The following is a 16803-nucleotide window of genomic DNA, read 5'->3' as shown; positions in this document are numbered from 1 at the left end:
GTCCTGTCCTCTTCAATTTATCCTTCAGATTCTAGAACACTGATAAGTTAATGTCTAAATGTGAACACTGAGATTTTTTTACTTAATTCACTGAATGTCTAAGCCTTGAATGGTTGGAGGTCTGTGATAGGTTGGACAAGACTGGACAGCATGAACTTGTTAGTTGAAGTAGAGAGGAAGAAAGTGGTGGAGAAGTGATGAGACACTAAGTTGAAGAGAATTAAGAGTTAAAAGAAAGTCTGTGGAAGAAGCTAAAACTTTTCTGGACAATTTATTATTCACCTGTGATGCTTTAACACAAAGTCTGGGAGAGGAGCTGCCAACTGCCTTAGAAGATGAATTGCTGTAAGTTAAAGCAGCATATCTGTCCTACTAGAAAAATAATGCTTTTCAGGTCATTTTGAGGAAACAGGTAAAAAATCTGGCATAAGTCAATAAAGGTTTTCACATGAATTTCTGGTACCTCCTCATAGCAGGTGACCTGTACATTGACTCTTCAATAGAGATTCCAATTATCTCCTTAATATGTATTAGAGGCAAATAAAAATAGGGCAACCCATAAAGACCATGGAAAATAATGACAGCGAATGAACTCCTGTTCTGACACATATGGAGAACTATGGACTGCTTGGCCTACAACTACTGGTAGATTTGAGACAGTTGTACCATAGAATGGTTTGCAGAAAAAGCTTATGTATTCTGCAATGTGTAAAACTTTCTCAAGCATATTATTTATTGAAGCTTTATTAAACTTCACTTTTGCTTTTATATTTCCTGAAGCCCAGTTAAATAGCCTCTGACATCCTATTCCACAGTTACTTTATGAACCATTAGTTATGTCTCTGAGATGCAAAAAAAATCTATGATCAAAAATACAGCATTTTGTACCATGTACTTCGCCAAAATCTCATCAATATGACTTTCTTTATGACACTGATAAAAGCATATCTATATGACATGATAGAACAGGCATGATGATTATGCACTGTGTTATCATTTATAATGAAAAAGGAGAGTTAATTGACAAATCAGAATTGGGGAATATAGAAGTATCCTATTAGGTATACTGAAGGAAATCTAGTAGCTTCAAAATTCATTCACATAACACTGGGATTAACTTTTGTGCTAGCTGCTGATGCTAACTGAATTCCCAAGATACAACAGATTATAGAAATGTATTTGTAGGAGCTTTACCTTATCTTTGGTAATCACCATGAATACCATTAATCTTAGGAGAAGATGAACTGCATAGCTTTTAATAAGAAGCATTTCATATCTTCACTCAATTCTTATAAAGCCAACAATCCACAGCAAAACACTATGTACAGCTAACTAACCCAGTGCCTCCCCTTTCAGATTACAAACCTTAATTTATCTGTTCCGGTTTTGTACCTCGAGATTCGAGCCATCGACAGAGGAACTGATAAGGTGTCTAGCCAGCGCTTCTCGTATTTTGGTTCATTAGCTATGGGTGAAGAAGGTGATGATGGAGCCTGTGCAGAATAAATGAGAAACAGTAGGAGAGCTTATAATACAAAATAGTGAAAAACCCATGAATATGCATCTCTGGCTCTGTTTGTCTCAGAAGTGAATAATCATCACAATAAAAGTATTCAAGAAACTCAGAGTGGGGTAGAGAAATGAACACCCATATGTTACCCATCTTGATATTTTGCTCTTGGTGCAATTTCAATATTACTTTAACATTAAACACATCTAAATTTTTGTTAATATTAATAACTGATACTAGAAAGTAAAGAGCTTTCAGTTGTAAGTGCCATGATTTTATTCTAAATGCAGTATAATATACATTTTTAGTTTAAATTAATTTGTTCTGTATAACTCTTCTGCATCCTTCTATCATCAGAGAAAAGGACATAAATAATATCCTAATTAAATACTACACTAGAACATTTATTTGTACATTGTGCTCTTATATAATTTAAGAGTAGATTTAAAATTCTAATTCCTGTGTTATCATACTATAGATGGATGACTTTTGAAATTTTATCTTTGAAGTCTTTCTTCAAACGCCTCTACTAGAAAGGCAAGAGTTGAGCATTTCACTCTTTTATAAAGATACCAGTAAAATTTACACAAAGTTGGCTGAGAAAGATTTACAGACATACACATTTAGGTCAAAATTAGGCATTTGTGCTCTTTCTGAACCAAAATTTTTTATCCTGCACTGAGCGGAGAACTTTCCAGTAGAAATCAGAGTTGAAAGTTAGTTATTTTTATACGAGCTGTAAATAAGCACTGAGTAGCATTTATGAAAGCAAAGAAACCACAGAATGACCCAAATTCAGTTCTGTTCTGCAGGTGTTCAAAAGCCATAAAACTTACACATAATAAAAAGCATTCTGGGAATTGTCTATTTCTTTTTCTTGCTCATAAGGATTTGGGATTTTTTTCCTCCCCTAAAGCCCCTTCTTATAGTCAACAAGGGCTGATCTATTTACTTCTTTAAATAAATCAAAATAGTGAGTTTCGAATTCTAACAGGATGACTGAGACTTAATGACAGAAGTATAATTTCCTAGTAAAAGAAAAATTTGTAATGAAATTTCTGGAGTTATTTTATTAGTATTTATTGGTATCACAATGAAGAATCTGACACATATTACAGAATTCTGCATGAACTAAAATAATTGATAGAACCTCATGCAATCTGAAGTTTGAAAAGGATCAACATAATCTAACATTGTCTGTGTGGAAACCAAAATGTCTAGGAATAAAACAGAAGGTAGCTTGTTGCAGTCAAATATAAATACTTGATTATGATCACTGAATCAAAGAATGAGAAAAAAAAAGAAACATAAAAATTCCTGCAACAACATCATCTATTGTTCCCACCCTCTAAACTCTCAAGATGCAAAATACACATCTAGACAATTTAAAGATAAAAATATTTTTCTTATGAACTATTACTTTTACTTCTTTTATCAGGTTATTGAACAACCTGATAAATATTCTGTAATAGTCTAGGTAATTTAAGAGCATTTGGCAGCAAAAAAAAAAAAAAAAAAAAGAGTAGGTCACATAGGCAATTTAATATTTCCATTTGAGTCCCTTACACTTCACTCAAATGCTTCAGTAGGGTATCAGCATAAAGAAAAAGTATCTCAATGCAAGAAAAAGCTAGAATTTTAGAAAATGTACATCACAGCTATTCATTAGGTTAATGAACTGAAGGGGAAAATTGGCCAACATCACTTGGTCAAAAAATCTATTAACCCCAAAGCTATGAAACTGCAGCATAGAAATATTCATGTCAAAATGCTGAACTGTTAAAACTGCTGCAAACTCCTAAAGCAAATGGGTCTTCTCCAGACAATTTCAAAGATTTGATATTTGAAAAATACACTAGAAGGAGTAATTTGTTTTTTTCCCACAGTTCCAAACTACTTATATCTGCAGAAACCCTACTGCATGATCTGAACATTAATGGCCAAGAACAGCAAAAGCTAGTCTAAGTTTCAAATATGTATTTCTTATGAAGCCATACTCTAGTAACCAGTTTATGGTAGAGGATAAAGCTGGAATTACCCCTCTTCTTCTTCTTAAGGACAAAACAGGGAATATGTATGTCTGTAAGACCATTGCATCAAAACAAAATACTATCATAAAACCAGCAGCTCCTTTTGTTCTATTTAACCTATAATCTATGAACAATTCAATCTGAGACTCCTTGTTGATATATTCTCTTCAAAACACATGGATAAAAATAAGAAAATGAAAAGGAAGCAAGTAAAAAAACAAGAGAAAGGGCTGTGGAAGAAGCTCAATATACTGAATGAGAGATAAAAGAATTGCTAAAAAAATAGTAGATAAATGTATAGCAATGGACATGAAGAAAAACAATATTACCTTTTCCTACACTGTAATGGGATATGAACAGGTGATTACAACTCAAAGTTTCGATCTTGAAATTTAGATGTTGAACAGAATTGTTTTTTAACAATTAGATTAACAAAGAGTCATTGGTCTGGAAAAGAAACTGCTGAGGGAATTGTATGACTGAGATATGTAAAAAAAATAAATAACAGAGAAAGGGGTTAAGAAACAGTGGTTCACTTGGCATTTTCACATAAGAAGCAGGGGTATTGATTAGCAGTAAGAGACGTAGGATAAAAACAGAGAATGAATGTGTTAGTCTATATAACAAACTGATTCCGGAAGTATCTATGTCAGAAGTCTCCAGAGGTGCAGGAAATATTCCCTAGAAATAACTGTACATATTTCCTCAGTTCTTGCATTCTCTTGAGGGCATCTTCTGGGAACAAGCTTTTTGGCTGGATGTTTCTTTGGTCTGACCCAATGCAGTGAGCTGGCTGACCTTCAAGGCATTTCTCCACTAAACAGCTGCTGCTGCTCATCTTGAAAACTCTTCACATCATTCCTCCAAAGCACTAAAATAGAGCTCATCTCTGTAATCACAGCTTTTATGCTCTCGATCATTTCATACCTTCAGTTTTCTGCTGAGGTCACCAACAATGTTGCCAATTAATGCCAATTTGCTTGTAACACCTGCCCATTAAGAAATGGATTGAACACAAAAACCTTGTTTTTGACAGAACAGTGAGCAAGAATCAAGTTTTAATGACACATAATCACTACCTACCTGGGACAGCTGCGTACTGCTGACATGGAGGAGGGCCTGACTGAATCCCATTAGCAATCACTGACCTACGAATGACACTGTAGGCAAGTGCTTTAGGCTTTCTTAAACAATTATATAACTAGTCATTATGGTGCAACCAAAAAGTCTTCCAAGAGGTAGAATAAGTCCAGAAAGTCCACTACTAACAGGGACATGTAATCAGACATCTCTCTATATTAAGTTTCCACTAAAAGCACAGGAAGGAAAGGAAAAGATCCCAGCTGGCTGGACACTGTCAATTTTTTCCTCTTTTTGTGCCATATAATTTGCAGAGTTTGGAAAACTCAGTTATTTTACCTTTCTTTTAAACTGTCATTGATTTTAAATCTCTGCAAGAAAAATACCATGTCATCAGAAGAAAGTCTTTCTGAACCTTCTTTAGTAATTTAATTTCCAGCTGCTGCTAGGGCCCTACCTTGAAAGCAGCCACAGTGTTATTTTAAGTTGACACAGCTTTTTCATTAAACATGGGCTTCAGGAAGGCTGAAGCTGGGTGAATTTACTTGGAATCAGAAATACTCAGGGTCACATTATTCAGCAAGATTAAGCTTGGCTTTAAATGTATTTTTAATCTCATATTACAGTGTCTGCTTTTGCAGAAAGGCAAATGATGCCCCATCTTTGGAAGTATCCAAGGTCAGGCTGAATGGGACTTTGACCAGCAATCATCCTGAGTGCTACCATGTGGCACATGCAGAACAACCAGCTGATCAGGTACAGCCAGCATGGGCTTAGGAAAGGCAGGTCCTGCTTGACCAGCCTGATCTTCTATTACAAGACTGGGTGGATGGGGAAGGCTGTGCATGTTATCTACCTGGACAGCTTTTGTTTCTGCCTCCCACAGCATTCTCCTGGAAAAGCTGGCAGCCCATGGCTTGGAGAGGTGCACCCATCACTTGCTAAAATCTGGCTGGGTGGCTGGGCCCAGAGAGTGCTAGTGAATGGAGTTACATCCAGCTGGGAGCTGGTCACAAGTTGGGATCCCCAGGGCTCAGTATTGTTTAACATCTTTATTGGTGATCTGGAGGAGGGGATCAAGTGTACTTCCAGTCAGTTTGCAGAGGACACCAAGTGGGGTGGGAGTGTTATCTGCTGGAGGGTAGAAGGAACTGCAGAAGGATCTGGACAGACTCTATCCATTGTATGAGGTTCAACAAGGCAAAGTGCCAGATCCTCCACATGGGTCATGATGGTCCCCTGCAGTGCTACAGGCTGTGAGTAGAGTCCCTGGAGTGGTGGGAAACGACCAGGATGTCCTGGTTGACATGAGCCTGGGTGTGCCTGGGTGACTAAGAAGGCCAGTGGCTGGAGAAAAGGCAGCTCTGGGGTGTCCTTATTGCTCTCTACAACTACCTGAAAGGAGGTTGTAGCCAAGTAGGGGTTGGTCTCTTCTCTCAAATAACAAGTGATAGAACAAGAGGAAATGGCCTCAGTTGCACAGTTGCACCAGGAGAGGTTTAGGTTGGATATTAGGGAAAACATCTTCACAGAAAGGTTATCAAGCATTGGAGCAGGCTTCCCAGGGAAATTATTGAGTCACTGTCCTTGGAGATGTTTAAAAGATACATAAACAGGACACCTAGAGACATGGTTTGGTGTTGGACTCGGTCATTCTTGGTTAAGCTCAGGTTGGATTTGATGATCTTAGAAGTCTTCTCTAACCTAAATGTGTCTATAATTATACCATTTTATGAAATAAGAATCAAGTGTGACATCCATTAGGAAAAAATATAACTTTTTACTGATAATTTGAACTTTATAAATTTTCTGCTTTAGAGGATTTAATATTTAAAAGTACATCATTAAAGCCTTGATCCTGATCCATAAATTTATATTTCTACAGAGCACATGTAAGAGGTATGACTAATCTTGATTACTGCCTTTGTCAACACTGGTTCAAAAAGAGATGATAATGATGATGCTGTTATTTATTTCTCAAAGTAATTTTTGCTGTTTCCATTTTAGTGAACATTGCTGAGAATTTCTGAAAAGAATATAAAATATCTCTCTGTAAAATATGTATATGAAAATGGTAACAACATTAACATATTTGATATTTATATATTGATATATTTTTATGATGTAAAAACAACTCTGTGGTTTAAATTATAGAAACATAAAACCACAGAGTATCTCAAGTTGAGTGGGTCCATAAGGATCACTCAAATCCCTGCTCCTCACAGGACTACCTAAAATGAAATCATATGACTAAGAGTGTTTTCCAGACATGCCTTAAACTCTGAAATGCTAAAATAGCTTGGCATAGCTTCATTGCCTTAAGCTATAACTGAAAACATTTGCCATTAAGTTTCAGTGGATTTCATGACAATCTCTTAGATTAGAAATGCATCTTTTTGATGCCAACTGGAATATGTTTTGCCAAAGCTCCATTACTAAAAATGTTTCAGCATACTCAAAAAAAGAGCCTTCGATATAATATACTTTTCAAATAGATAGATTTGTCTTACACTTATTCTAAAAAAAGAGAATTAGGGTCACATAATTTCTTGCAACAACACCCAGCAACATTCAACTCAGAGTGAATTCAATGTGGTCTCTCTACAGTTTTTAGTCTGGTCTGTGATTGAAATGTATGTATATATACATATATTGGCAGGTTGATTTTCTGTATATCAATGAACCTGTCTGACCTCTGTATGGCTGAGTGTTTGCTAATACTTATTACAGGGACAGACAGAAAGCAGGGGCTTTCCATTGATTGGAGAAGAAAACATGACTGCTCCATTTAGCAATAAGAATCTCACATTAGCTCACTTTAATCATTGAACAACAAAAATACCAAATTTATAGCCAGGAGTAGAGACATGAATGAAACTCTTGTGATGCCCAGACAACAAAACAAATTATGGTGATATCTACTGTAGATAGGAATCACAGCTTTCAACTTGTCTCAGAATTCAGAGGGATTTAATTATGATATCAAAATACCTGTGCATCCTTTGATGCAGTATGAATTCAGAAGAGGGTCTGTATTTATTTATTTTTAATGGAATTCATAGATGCAGGTGCACAATTCTGTGACAGTTTTAAGAAGACAGTAATTATCTGGTAAAGTATGCATCACCAAATCATTTAATAGATAAAGGCTTCTATAGAGGAAACATGCTCTTTCAGGTGAAGTAACAATTTGGAGTTGTAATATGATGTCTTCAAAATTCACTGAAAGCACCTTTTAATTACACAGCTCTATCTACAATAGTTTAATTGACAGATGTTTAATTAAATGGGAGGAAGGTGAAAAAGCATGTGAAAAACTCCTCCTTTCCTACCAGAGAAAATAAATACTTTTAATTTTAATGTTGCATCAGATACATGATTTGAAATATAATGACTGCTCTTTAAGACATGTAATTCTTTTTAATTAATATATGAGTTTACAGACACTGAGCACCCATATATGGTGTTTACATAGAGCTTGTATAGCAGTACATGCTGGGGACTTACACTGCTTTATTCACTGCAATACCTATGCATTTAAATCAATTGGATTATTATTCTACCAGTGAGGAACAAATGAAAACCCTTTCAATTATATAAATTTCTCTAGAGGTGATCTACAATGGAAATATTAATGAAAATTTTGTTACATCTGTGCTGCTAGGTGCTAATACATTATTCTTTTTTTAATGAACCAATGGCGTAAAAGCCTGAGTAAGATATTTTTAGAGAATACATATGGACTATTTGTCAGAATCTTGCACCTTTTTCTTTAATTTTTTTCCCTTGAGCTAGTATGTAATTGGTTTCTGAGTAACCTCAACAACCTTGCCTGGAACACCTTTCCAGATAAATTCTTCCTTTGGGGGTAGGGGACAGGGACGAGAGTAGTTTATATTAAATCTCAGCACAAAAAGTAGAAAGTAATTTTGACTGCTCAAAACCACAATAGCAGTCAGAAATCAAAACCAACATTAAATGTATATAAGGAAAATAAAAGATACAATATTGAGATCATTATAATTTTACACTATAAACGCAAGTGTACCCAAACTTCAGCTGTTAGAAACAGCTTTTGGCAGCCTTTTATATCCTCAAATGGGGCATGCTGTCCTTGCTTAGAAAAATTAGCTCAAGGTTTGGGAAATTCTTTGAATTTCACATGGTCTGCACACCCCTCAGGATAAATCTGAGCCTTGACTCTTGCTTCTCTCTCTGAGATCAGTGTCAATTTGTTGCTGGAATTTGTGGAAAGACACTGGATGTAGCTTAGAGGGAGAACTTGTTACCTCAATTTTACTCTCAGTTTTCTCTATAAGCCACATACACATGTACCTGGACTGCCAGGGTTCACCTATGCTAACATCAAATTTAGAAACCTTTTTTTTTTTTTGCTGCTGCTGCTGAAAACTTGAAATGAGAAAAATTCATAAGAACTGTAAAAAACAATGTATTCACATGCAAGGGCTGTGTATGGGGAAAATATATATAATTAAGAACTAAAACCAGATACCTAACAAACTGGGGAATTTTTGTGCAGAAGAAATGATCAAGTTAATCAATCAAATGGTAATTTGATTAATCAAATACTGGAAGAAATAACTCTGCTGAAAGGATTAGCAGTGACTTTGGACATTAATAAAAGGAAAGGATGAGACTTTTAAAGATACTTTTTATTCACTTAATTAATGTCATAGTGAAAGTCCCAATCAACTCTAATCACAATTAGAAAAACAGCACTTCCGTACAGCTAAATCTAAACAAACATTTAAATCCAAAAGATTTTCCTTACAACTCTGTTGTAGTAAAGTAGGAAGGTGTTATTTAAAAGTTTTCTTCCAGCTTCTATTGCTGTGATTTCTGAGAGGTATAATCAGAAACAGAAAATCTGGATTATCGTTCACTGAGTCATTATAATCATTTCATATTTTATTAATTGAGGAAAACTTATTTGCAGTGTGTTCATCTCATTTCATAAAGGTCTTCAGCAGAGCAGAAGTCCAAACTACTGAAGTGCAGCTGGCTGTGTTTAATCTGTTTTATCTTTCTCTTTAGCCAAAAATGGAAGACATGGTGACAATTAATGAGAATAACCATTATGTGCCTCTATGTGAGATATTTTTGTATTTATTACATTAATCATTTTATGAATTTACATTGCCAAATGATACACTGTGAACTGGAAGTCAGTTCAAAGTTACCTTGCTTTCATACAACATGAGAAAAGAATGGATTTTCAGATCGAGAATTGGCAGAGGCAACTGAAACCATGAACACATTAAATCATTCCAAAAGAAAGGATATTGAACTGAAATTCTGAAGTTTCTCTTCTTAAAGCAAGCTACAGGATGATAAAACCTAAAGAATAAAATAAGCTTTAAGAATGGTGTGTTTATACTAAAATGGAAGACACTATTCAAAAAAGAAAGAGTATTGAAGCTTTCATACGTAGGACATCCATTCAATCTCAATTCAGTGTTCTGGTCATACATTCCCCAAGGGTGTCCACCTCCCTGTCTTGAATCCTCTTCCTTTTTTGCCATTTAGTGCTTGAGATTGAGTCATATAATTTTCTCACTCTGGAACTAGGACTACCATAGACATTAAAGATGTAGCATTCTACTGGTCCCATCAAGAGCTGAGCATTTGTATTTTTTTCTTTTTTAAAAACTTGATGATGAAGTAGGCAATGTCTTTTTTAAAGCATAACTATTTAACTTAGCAGATAAAAAAAAGGCATCAAAGAAAAAATATTTTAAAGCAGTTTAGAAAAATGTAAGTGCCTGTTTAGCTTAATCTAACCAACTAACCTTAAGATACACTATCAAAATTAGAGTTCTCAAATTACACAAACACACAGAAAACAACAATTTACTCTGGTCTCACTTCACTTATGAGAACACCACTTTTAGACAACTCAAGGAAGGTGGATTCTCAAACAAATGAAAAAGTAGTATATTCTGCCTTTGCATTGTAACTGTCAAATTATCCCATGGTGTCTTGAACAGTAATTTCTTTTATTTACAATATTTTTCTCCACCACTAATTTCTCCAGAAAGATGGCCTGGATGTCTAGGATATTTGGACATCTGGTAGGAGATCTCTAAAGTACTTTCTTCATTGTTTTAGAGTTAGAACTCTCCAGGAAAACAACCTGTACTCACTAGCCTTGAAACCACCTCCTTTGTATGTATGTTTTATGTTCCCTTCTGGAAGCTTACATTGTGTTCAATAAACTACTTATAAGGTACAGATGAATGTGACTGCCACTGTCAATCCCTGTAGCATTTGTCACAGTAATGACCAAGCACAAAACAATCAGGTGTGAAGGGAGCACTTCAGCTCATTTCTCTGGGTTTCAGAGAACCCTGTTGAAGTGCTGTACTGCAAACTGCTCTGATGTTACAAAAGATGTATATAAATCCTGAAGGTGGTATCACATCACATACAGCAGATGCTTCACAGCAGAGGTGACAGAGATAGGTCCAACAGGCAGGACACCACCAGAACTGAAAATGGTACAATCCTATTAGGCAGAAAGAGCCTGCTGCTAAGATGGCTAAACTACTACCTCTATGCTACAAGCCCTCAAAAATGACAGCTTGGTAAAACTGGAGTAACAGTAATTCTTTGGCTCTCATTCCTGTCCTTTCCTTTACATGGTGTGCTTTTTGGAGTAGAACTTCCACTTATAAATATAGGTGCATTGTCTATTATGGCATGGATCTGAGTGTGGTTAGGAAGGTACATAAAACTGCAACACAAACTTGCAAGATGCAGTGTTCAAAGTGAGTCAGATCTCCCCTACCAGGGTGATATAAAAACAAGATTTAAATATCATTACTCTTATTAGGTAATAGCATTACAGGAAATGTCAGTTCTGCTTTTACTTTACCACAAACCTGAAAATATTTAATTGAATAATATAGAAGTGCTAACTAGATGGTAGTTGAAACACATTCATAACCACTTTTCAAGATATGATCACAGCTCAGTTACACTCACAGCTTGAGAAAAGTTTAACCATACAATGCATCATCTCAAAATCCAGTCATTCCTGCTCAAAATACATAGGGCCTTGCTTTTGAGTTTCACAATAAGATTCTAGCAATTTTTCATTTTGTTTTCTGTGAAGGGAGATCATGACTTTTACAATCTATGATGAATATTGTCCTGTTTATTCCACTTCTAGGTCATAGTGTCTATTTTATACATAGCTCTTCACATGAGTTTGTCAGGCTTCAGAAAAATTAAGTGCTGTATAAAATCAACCCAGTACCTTACTATTACACCTTTTTAAATTTTTGTTTTTCTGCTTATATTTCAGACCTATACCCAGTCTTTTGTGTACTATCTTGTGTGCTAACTCTAGATTACTCTGTTACAAGTCTACAAAACTCCAGCCACTTATTTATATTTTTATAATATGAGAAAGAAGTGTGCAGTTCCCACAGCAGTCATAATGGTTGTTAAAAATCATCACAACACACTCATTCTAGCATTTAGTAGGCACTAATTTACTAAAATGTGCTAATGCAATCACTGCCATAGCCCTTTTCTTATCATGTAAGCTCTTTGCAGAAAGGAATTTCTTTGCCTGCAGAGAACCTGGTAGACAGGCATTGCAGAATGCTGGATCCTGAGGTTTGGATTCTTTAGAAAGACAACAGTACAAGACAGTCCAAATTAACAGTCATCTGCATAACTGCAAACAAATAAACATGGCACCTTTTGTATCTATGACCATTTTGGACACCAAACACTGAGGTACAGGTATCAGCACAGAAAAGCATATTTATATTTATTTATTTATTGTACATTATGCCTTTATACTATCATAAATGAATATATTTTTAGCAGATTGGAGCAGTGGCCGGTGAAAAGTGAAACGCCCAGGCTAGATAAGTGTCCAGCCAACCTCCAGCCAGTAAGGCACTTCCCCAACCCGGAGTCAGGGCTTTGTGCCCAAGGCGATGTCAAGCCTTGCGGACGTGTGGCCGCAGTAAAGAGCTCCGAAGTCGCAGGATGAAATGAAGAGGCGACCCTCAGTTTCTTCGGGGGGGTGGTTTTATTGGTAGGGAAACGTGCAGGTTCGGTGGAAGAAGCTGAGAGCCCCGAGGCAGGGAAAAAGCCTCGGTTTTACAGAGGGTGGGAGGGGTGAAAGATAGCAAATCAGAGAGGGATACATTAAGGATTGGCATGATCGGAGAACCCATCAAACACAGTTGCGGGAGGGACCCTGGCCCCTAACCCAATCACTCGACACCCTGGCCCGAACTCTCTAGAAAAAGAGGCAGGGGTGTCGAGTGACAGGCAGGCTGCCAGGGGTGGGGAACAAGAAAGATACATTTGGTAACCAAGACAACTGGGGAGGGGTTTGGGGATTGACACAAACTGGTAACAGGGCAGGACTTTCTGAGAGAACAATGGAGGGAAAACTGAACAAGCATAAAACACACCACAACAGCAGATGAAAACAAGCTTTAAGGAGTAGTATAGAGAAACAGTGGTTGAAGAAGTGCAAAGCTTGAGAGAAGTACAGCAAGCATCTGACAATTTTATTACTGTCTGAGAAGAAAAGGGAAAACAGAGGAGAAGCCTTCTGTCCATTCAGTAGGTCTTCTTACTCTATAATTTAATATCCAACTGAAAGACTAGAGCTGAGTTTTGTTAGGTGTCAAACAGGTTTTGAGCATGAAGGTCCATGTACTTGTACAGATAGTATTTACATCTTCAATCTTCATTACTAAAAGGACAGCACTCTTGCTTACTAAGACACCCTTTGGTGTCTACCACTTTTTTGTCTATCTTTGGTGACTACCACTTTTCCTGGAGAAAAAGGTTTTTTTCTTTTCTTTCCCCACAATACTGCAATTAATTTAATCACAGTTGTTCACTGCAGAAAGAAGAACTGAATATCCTCTGGGTTAAAAAAGAGACATTTTTTCCTTTTTTATTTCTTTCTCTCACTATCTTTCCTATTAAAAAAAGTTTTCTTCAAGAATTCAACTTTACATTATTTTCTTAATTTCATCTGGATTTCAGCATCTCCAGCTGGATTAAATGAAACAGTATAATCCAACAAAGTATGACAAAAGTTTGGATGAATTCATGTCTAAATAATGATTAAATCTTACTGTGTTCACTCTTCCAAATGTCTCAGCTGTCCCAGAGTAAAACCCTAGCAGTTCATGGCCATGTGTTGTGGACTTTGTAAGTACAGAATTTTACAGTATAAGCCCTTAAAAATCCATCAGAGCAAACAACAAAAAGAACAAAGCTAAGTTAGTCTTACTATAGCATTTTGAAGCTCAAAATGGGAAAAGAACTTACAGAGCTCACACCCACCAAGCTTTTATCATTCATTTGCATACCGTGTTGGTTGAGTTTCCATTTAAATGTAAGCCACTGTCAAAGAGAGGTGATGAAGTTCCACTGCTGTGATCACTGGATGGTCCAGGGGAACCTGGAAATCAGTTCAAGAAAAATACCTGCTGATGTTAAAAATATACGTATATATCAGACAATATCTATTCCAGCTGTAAAACACAGTAAGAATTTTTAATATAATTCCCCCAACCAAGACAGAAATACTTCTTGTATTTCAGAAAGGCAGAGACTTAAATATCCGTACGCTATATTTAATGTCTAGAAACAAAAATGGTTTCTAGATGTCATCTGAGAGGGGCTGTGCTCATGGGGTCTATGTGTATGCTTAACTGTCTTCTGGATTAAGCCTTTTTTCACTGAGAATGAGATATTCAAAACAAGCAGTCCTTGTCTCATCCTTAAGTGATACTTAATCAGTATCTACAAATAAACCCATGTCAAATTCTGGGGTTTTTTTGTTGGCAATAACAAAGGAGTAAAATAGATAAAAAAATGCTGTGAGAACTGTAGGTAGATATTTCCATGTTACGACATTTTGCCATGACATGAGATGGTGTAGGGAAGGGAGATGTATAAGAAGGGAGCAGGGGAGGCAGATGCTACTCGTGATGATGTGCTCATGGTGATGAAATGGGATGATGGGAAGAGACAGTATAATTGCAGTTAAAGTGAACACAGCACAGCACTAAATCTGCCAGCACAGCAGCTGGTCTGACTGAATGCTGGAAGGTAGGGGACCAAGTGCCTGAGCCTTCTGGGATGGCTGGAGTAGCCGAGATACTTCAGAATTATGCATGTATGCACTTAAATCCTGCCTGCAGTGTGATTTGGGAATTTCTTTATTGCATAATGCAATTGCTACTTAGCTTTCTAAATGTGTCATGATGCTTCATGCTGGAATTCCCTTTTGTGCATGGACTTGTGAAAAGCTCTTCTTGAAATGGGGTGCTATTCTCTGTAACCCATTACTATTCTCTGTAACTCCAGTTTATATATTGTATTAAATCATAACTATTTTCTGTACTTTTATCCACCTTATTTGCTTATTTTCTCATTACAGGAATGAATATTTATAGCAAGCCATTTACCAAAGATCATTTGACTCACAAACCTTGGTTTCAGCCTCTATTGAATGGCTACACAGAACATTCTAGAGAGGTGCATGTAAGCTCTTGTGGAGGTCCAGGTTCAGGTGAAGGGTCATTTCCTAAGTTCCTTACATGTCTGATCATATCTAGGAAGTTATTTTTTTTGAGCATGCTTCTATTGAGCTGCTTTCTATTTCTAGAAATGGCACTTTATGGAAGCATGATCTCAGGCTCCCAGACAGAGATGCTGCAGTATCTCCTGGTGAGAATGCCAAGCTCCCCATGATGCACAAAGAGGGCACCAATATTGCTGGACCTACGTGAACTACATGTGAATGTGGCAGCCAGCTTGTGTAGTGTGTACTAGGTCTTAGTGGCAAGGGTCTATGGGCTGGGATGTCTCCAGAAGTGGGAAATGGTTGGGGCTGCCCTGTGCCAGACACAGACAGATCCAGCCAGATCCCACATTACCACTGGGCCATGCAGCTGAGCTGTTAGCACCTCTGGGAATTTATTTAACAAAGGCTAAAATGCAGAAGGGCAGAGACAACAGTACGGAAAAGAGTGACACAAAAATCAAATAAACCTCAAAGTCAGTGAAGAAGGTGATGGACAATTTATTTGTCTTTGTTTCTCATTGCCTGAATCTATTTTAATAGACAATACATTTGTCTAAGTTTTCCCACATTGCCTCTGCTTTGGCCATGATGGTAATTAATAGCTAATCTCTTTTTTGTTCTATTTGTACACCACAGTCTGTTTGAGAACAGGGAGGGAGTGAGAGAGTGTCTGAATGAGAGTTTGGCTCTTAGCTAAGGTTAACCAATGACAGGCAATACAGTTCAGGTATGTGATGTCAGTCTACAAGATGAGATACAAGTTCTAGTAGCACTGTCATAGTCACAAATAAACATGCCCAACGACACAGACACTACTGGTAAGATGCTGCTAGTTTAAGCTTGGACACAGTTATCCAAGGTGCAGTCAACATAATTTTAGAGTTGTCTGATGATCTAGTAGGAAAAGTAGGAAGACACCTGAAGATTCATTATAAGAAACACTGACCATATATTTTCAAATGAAAATGATAAGCAGTAAGCACTGAAAGAAAGGTTCTAGCATGAAATGTATAGTTCAGCTTATTAGAGGCCTGACAGGTTGGCTTTTGACAGGTATAAAAATCTAGATTACATGACTGACACTCTTCTAATGGCAAGGTCTAAACTATGACACCTATGAGTCTGCTGAAATTAGGAAAATACAAGTATATAGTTGAGTGCAATTTAAAGAAGTAAAATCTAAATCAATCCAAAGAACAAGACACATTTCAAAACTTTTTGCTTAATTTTGAGAGAAAATAATCTGCTAAAATAAACTGGTGCAGAATTATTAATTTGATTAAATAAAGGGATTTATTATGAACACTTTTCTACTTGCAACACTGATCACAACTGTGCAATTTGAATATTTTATCTGATAACCAGAAGAGCCCCAAACTTCCACGACCTGTATCGTTCATACACTTTTTAGTATCCCTACTGTTAAGCTACTCAGCTGTCTCAACAGAATTCTGCTGACAAAACCAATCAAAATAGTAAAATAATTTATGAAATATACCTTATTAATGTTATCCATTTGTTTGGTAAGTGTCCTCAAAGTAACTTTCAGTGTAAATGTATGATTCAAATGTTTGCAAACACTATTT

At 36.5% G+C, this 16803-nt stretch overlaps 1 protein-coding gene across 1 annotated transcript in view; it reads right to left on the bottom strand.

Moving 5' to 3' along the window:
* Positions 1-16803, bottom strand: part of SNTG2 (syntrophin gamma 2) — a 213607-nt gene that overhangs the window by 62271 nt on the left and 134533 nt on the right. The window contains exons 8-9 of the mRNA XM_077175022.1: positions 13995-14086; positions 1366-1493 (exon numbers count right to left, since the gene is read on the bottom strand). Of these exons, the coding sequence (XP_077031137.1) occupies positions 1366-1493; positions 13995-14086 (220 nt within the window). The remainder of the gene's footprint in view (positions 1-1365; positions 1494-13994; positions 14087-16803) is intronic.

Source organism: Agelaius phoeniceus, chromosome 3 (assembly GCF_051311805.1).
Source record: "Agelaius phoeniceus isolate bAgePho1 chromosome 3, bAgePho1.hap1, whole genome shotgun sequence".
Taxonomy (NCBI): Eukaryota; Metazoa; Chordata; class Aves; order Passeriformes; family Icteridae; genus Agelaius; species Agelaius phoeniceus.
Note: the sequence above shows the minus strand (reverse complement) of the source record. Positions and strands in the feature narration are given on the sequence as shown.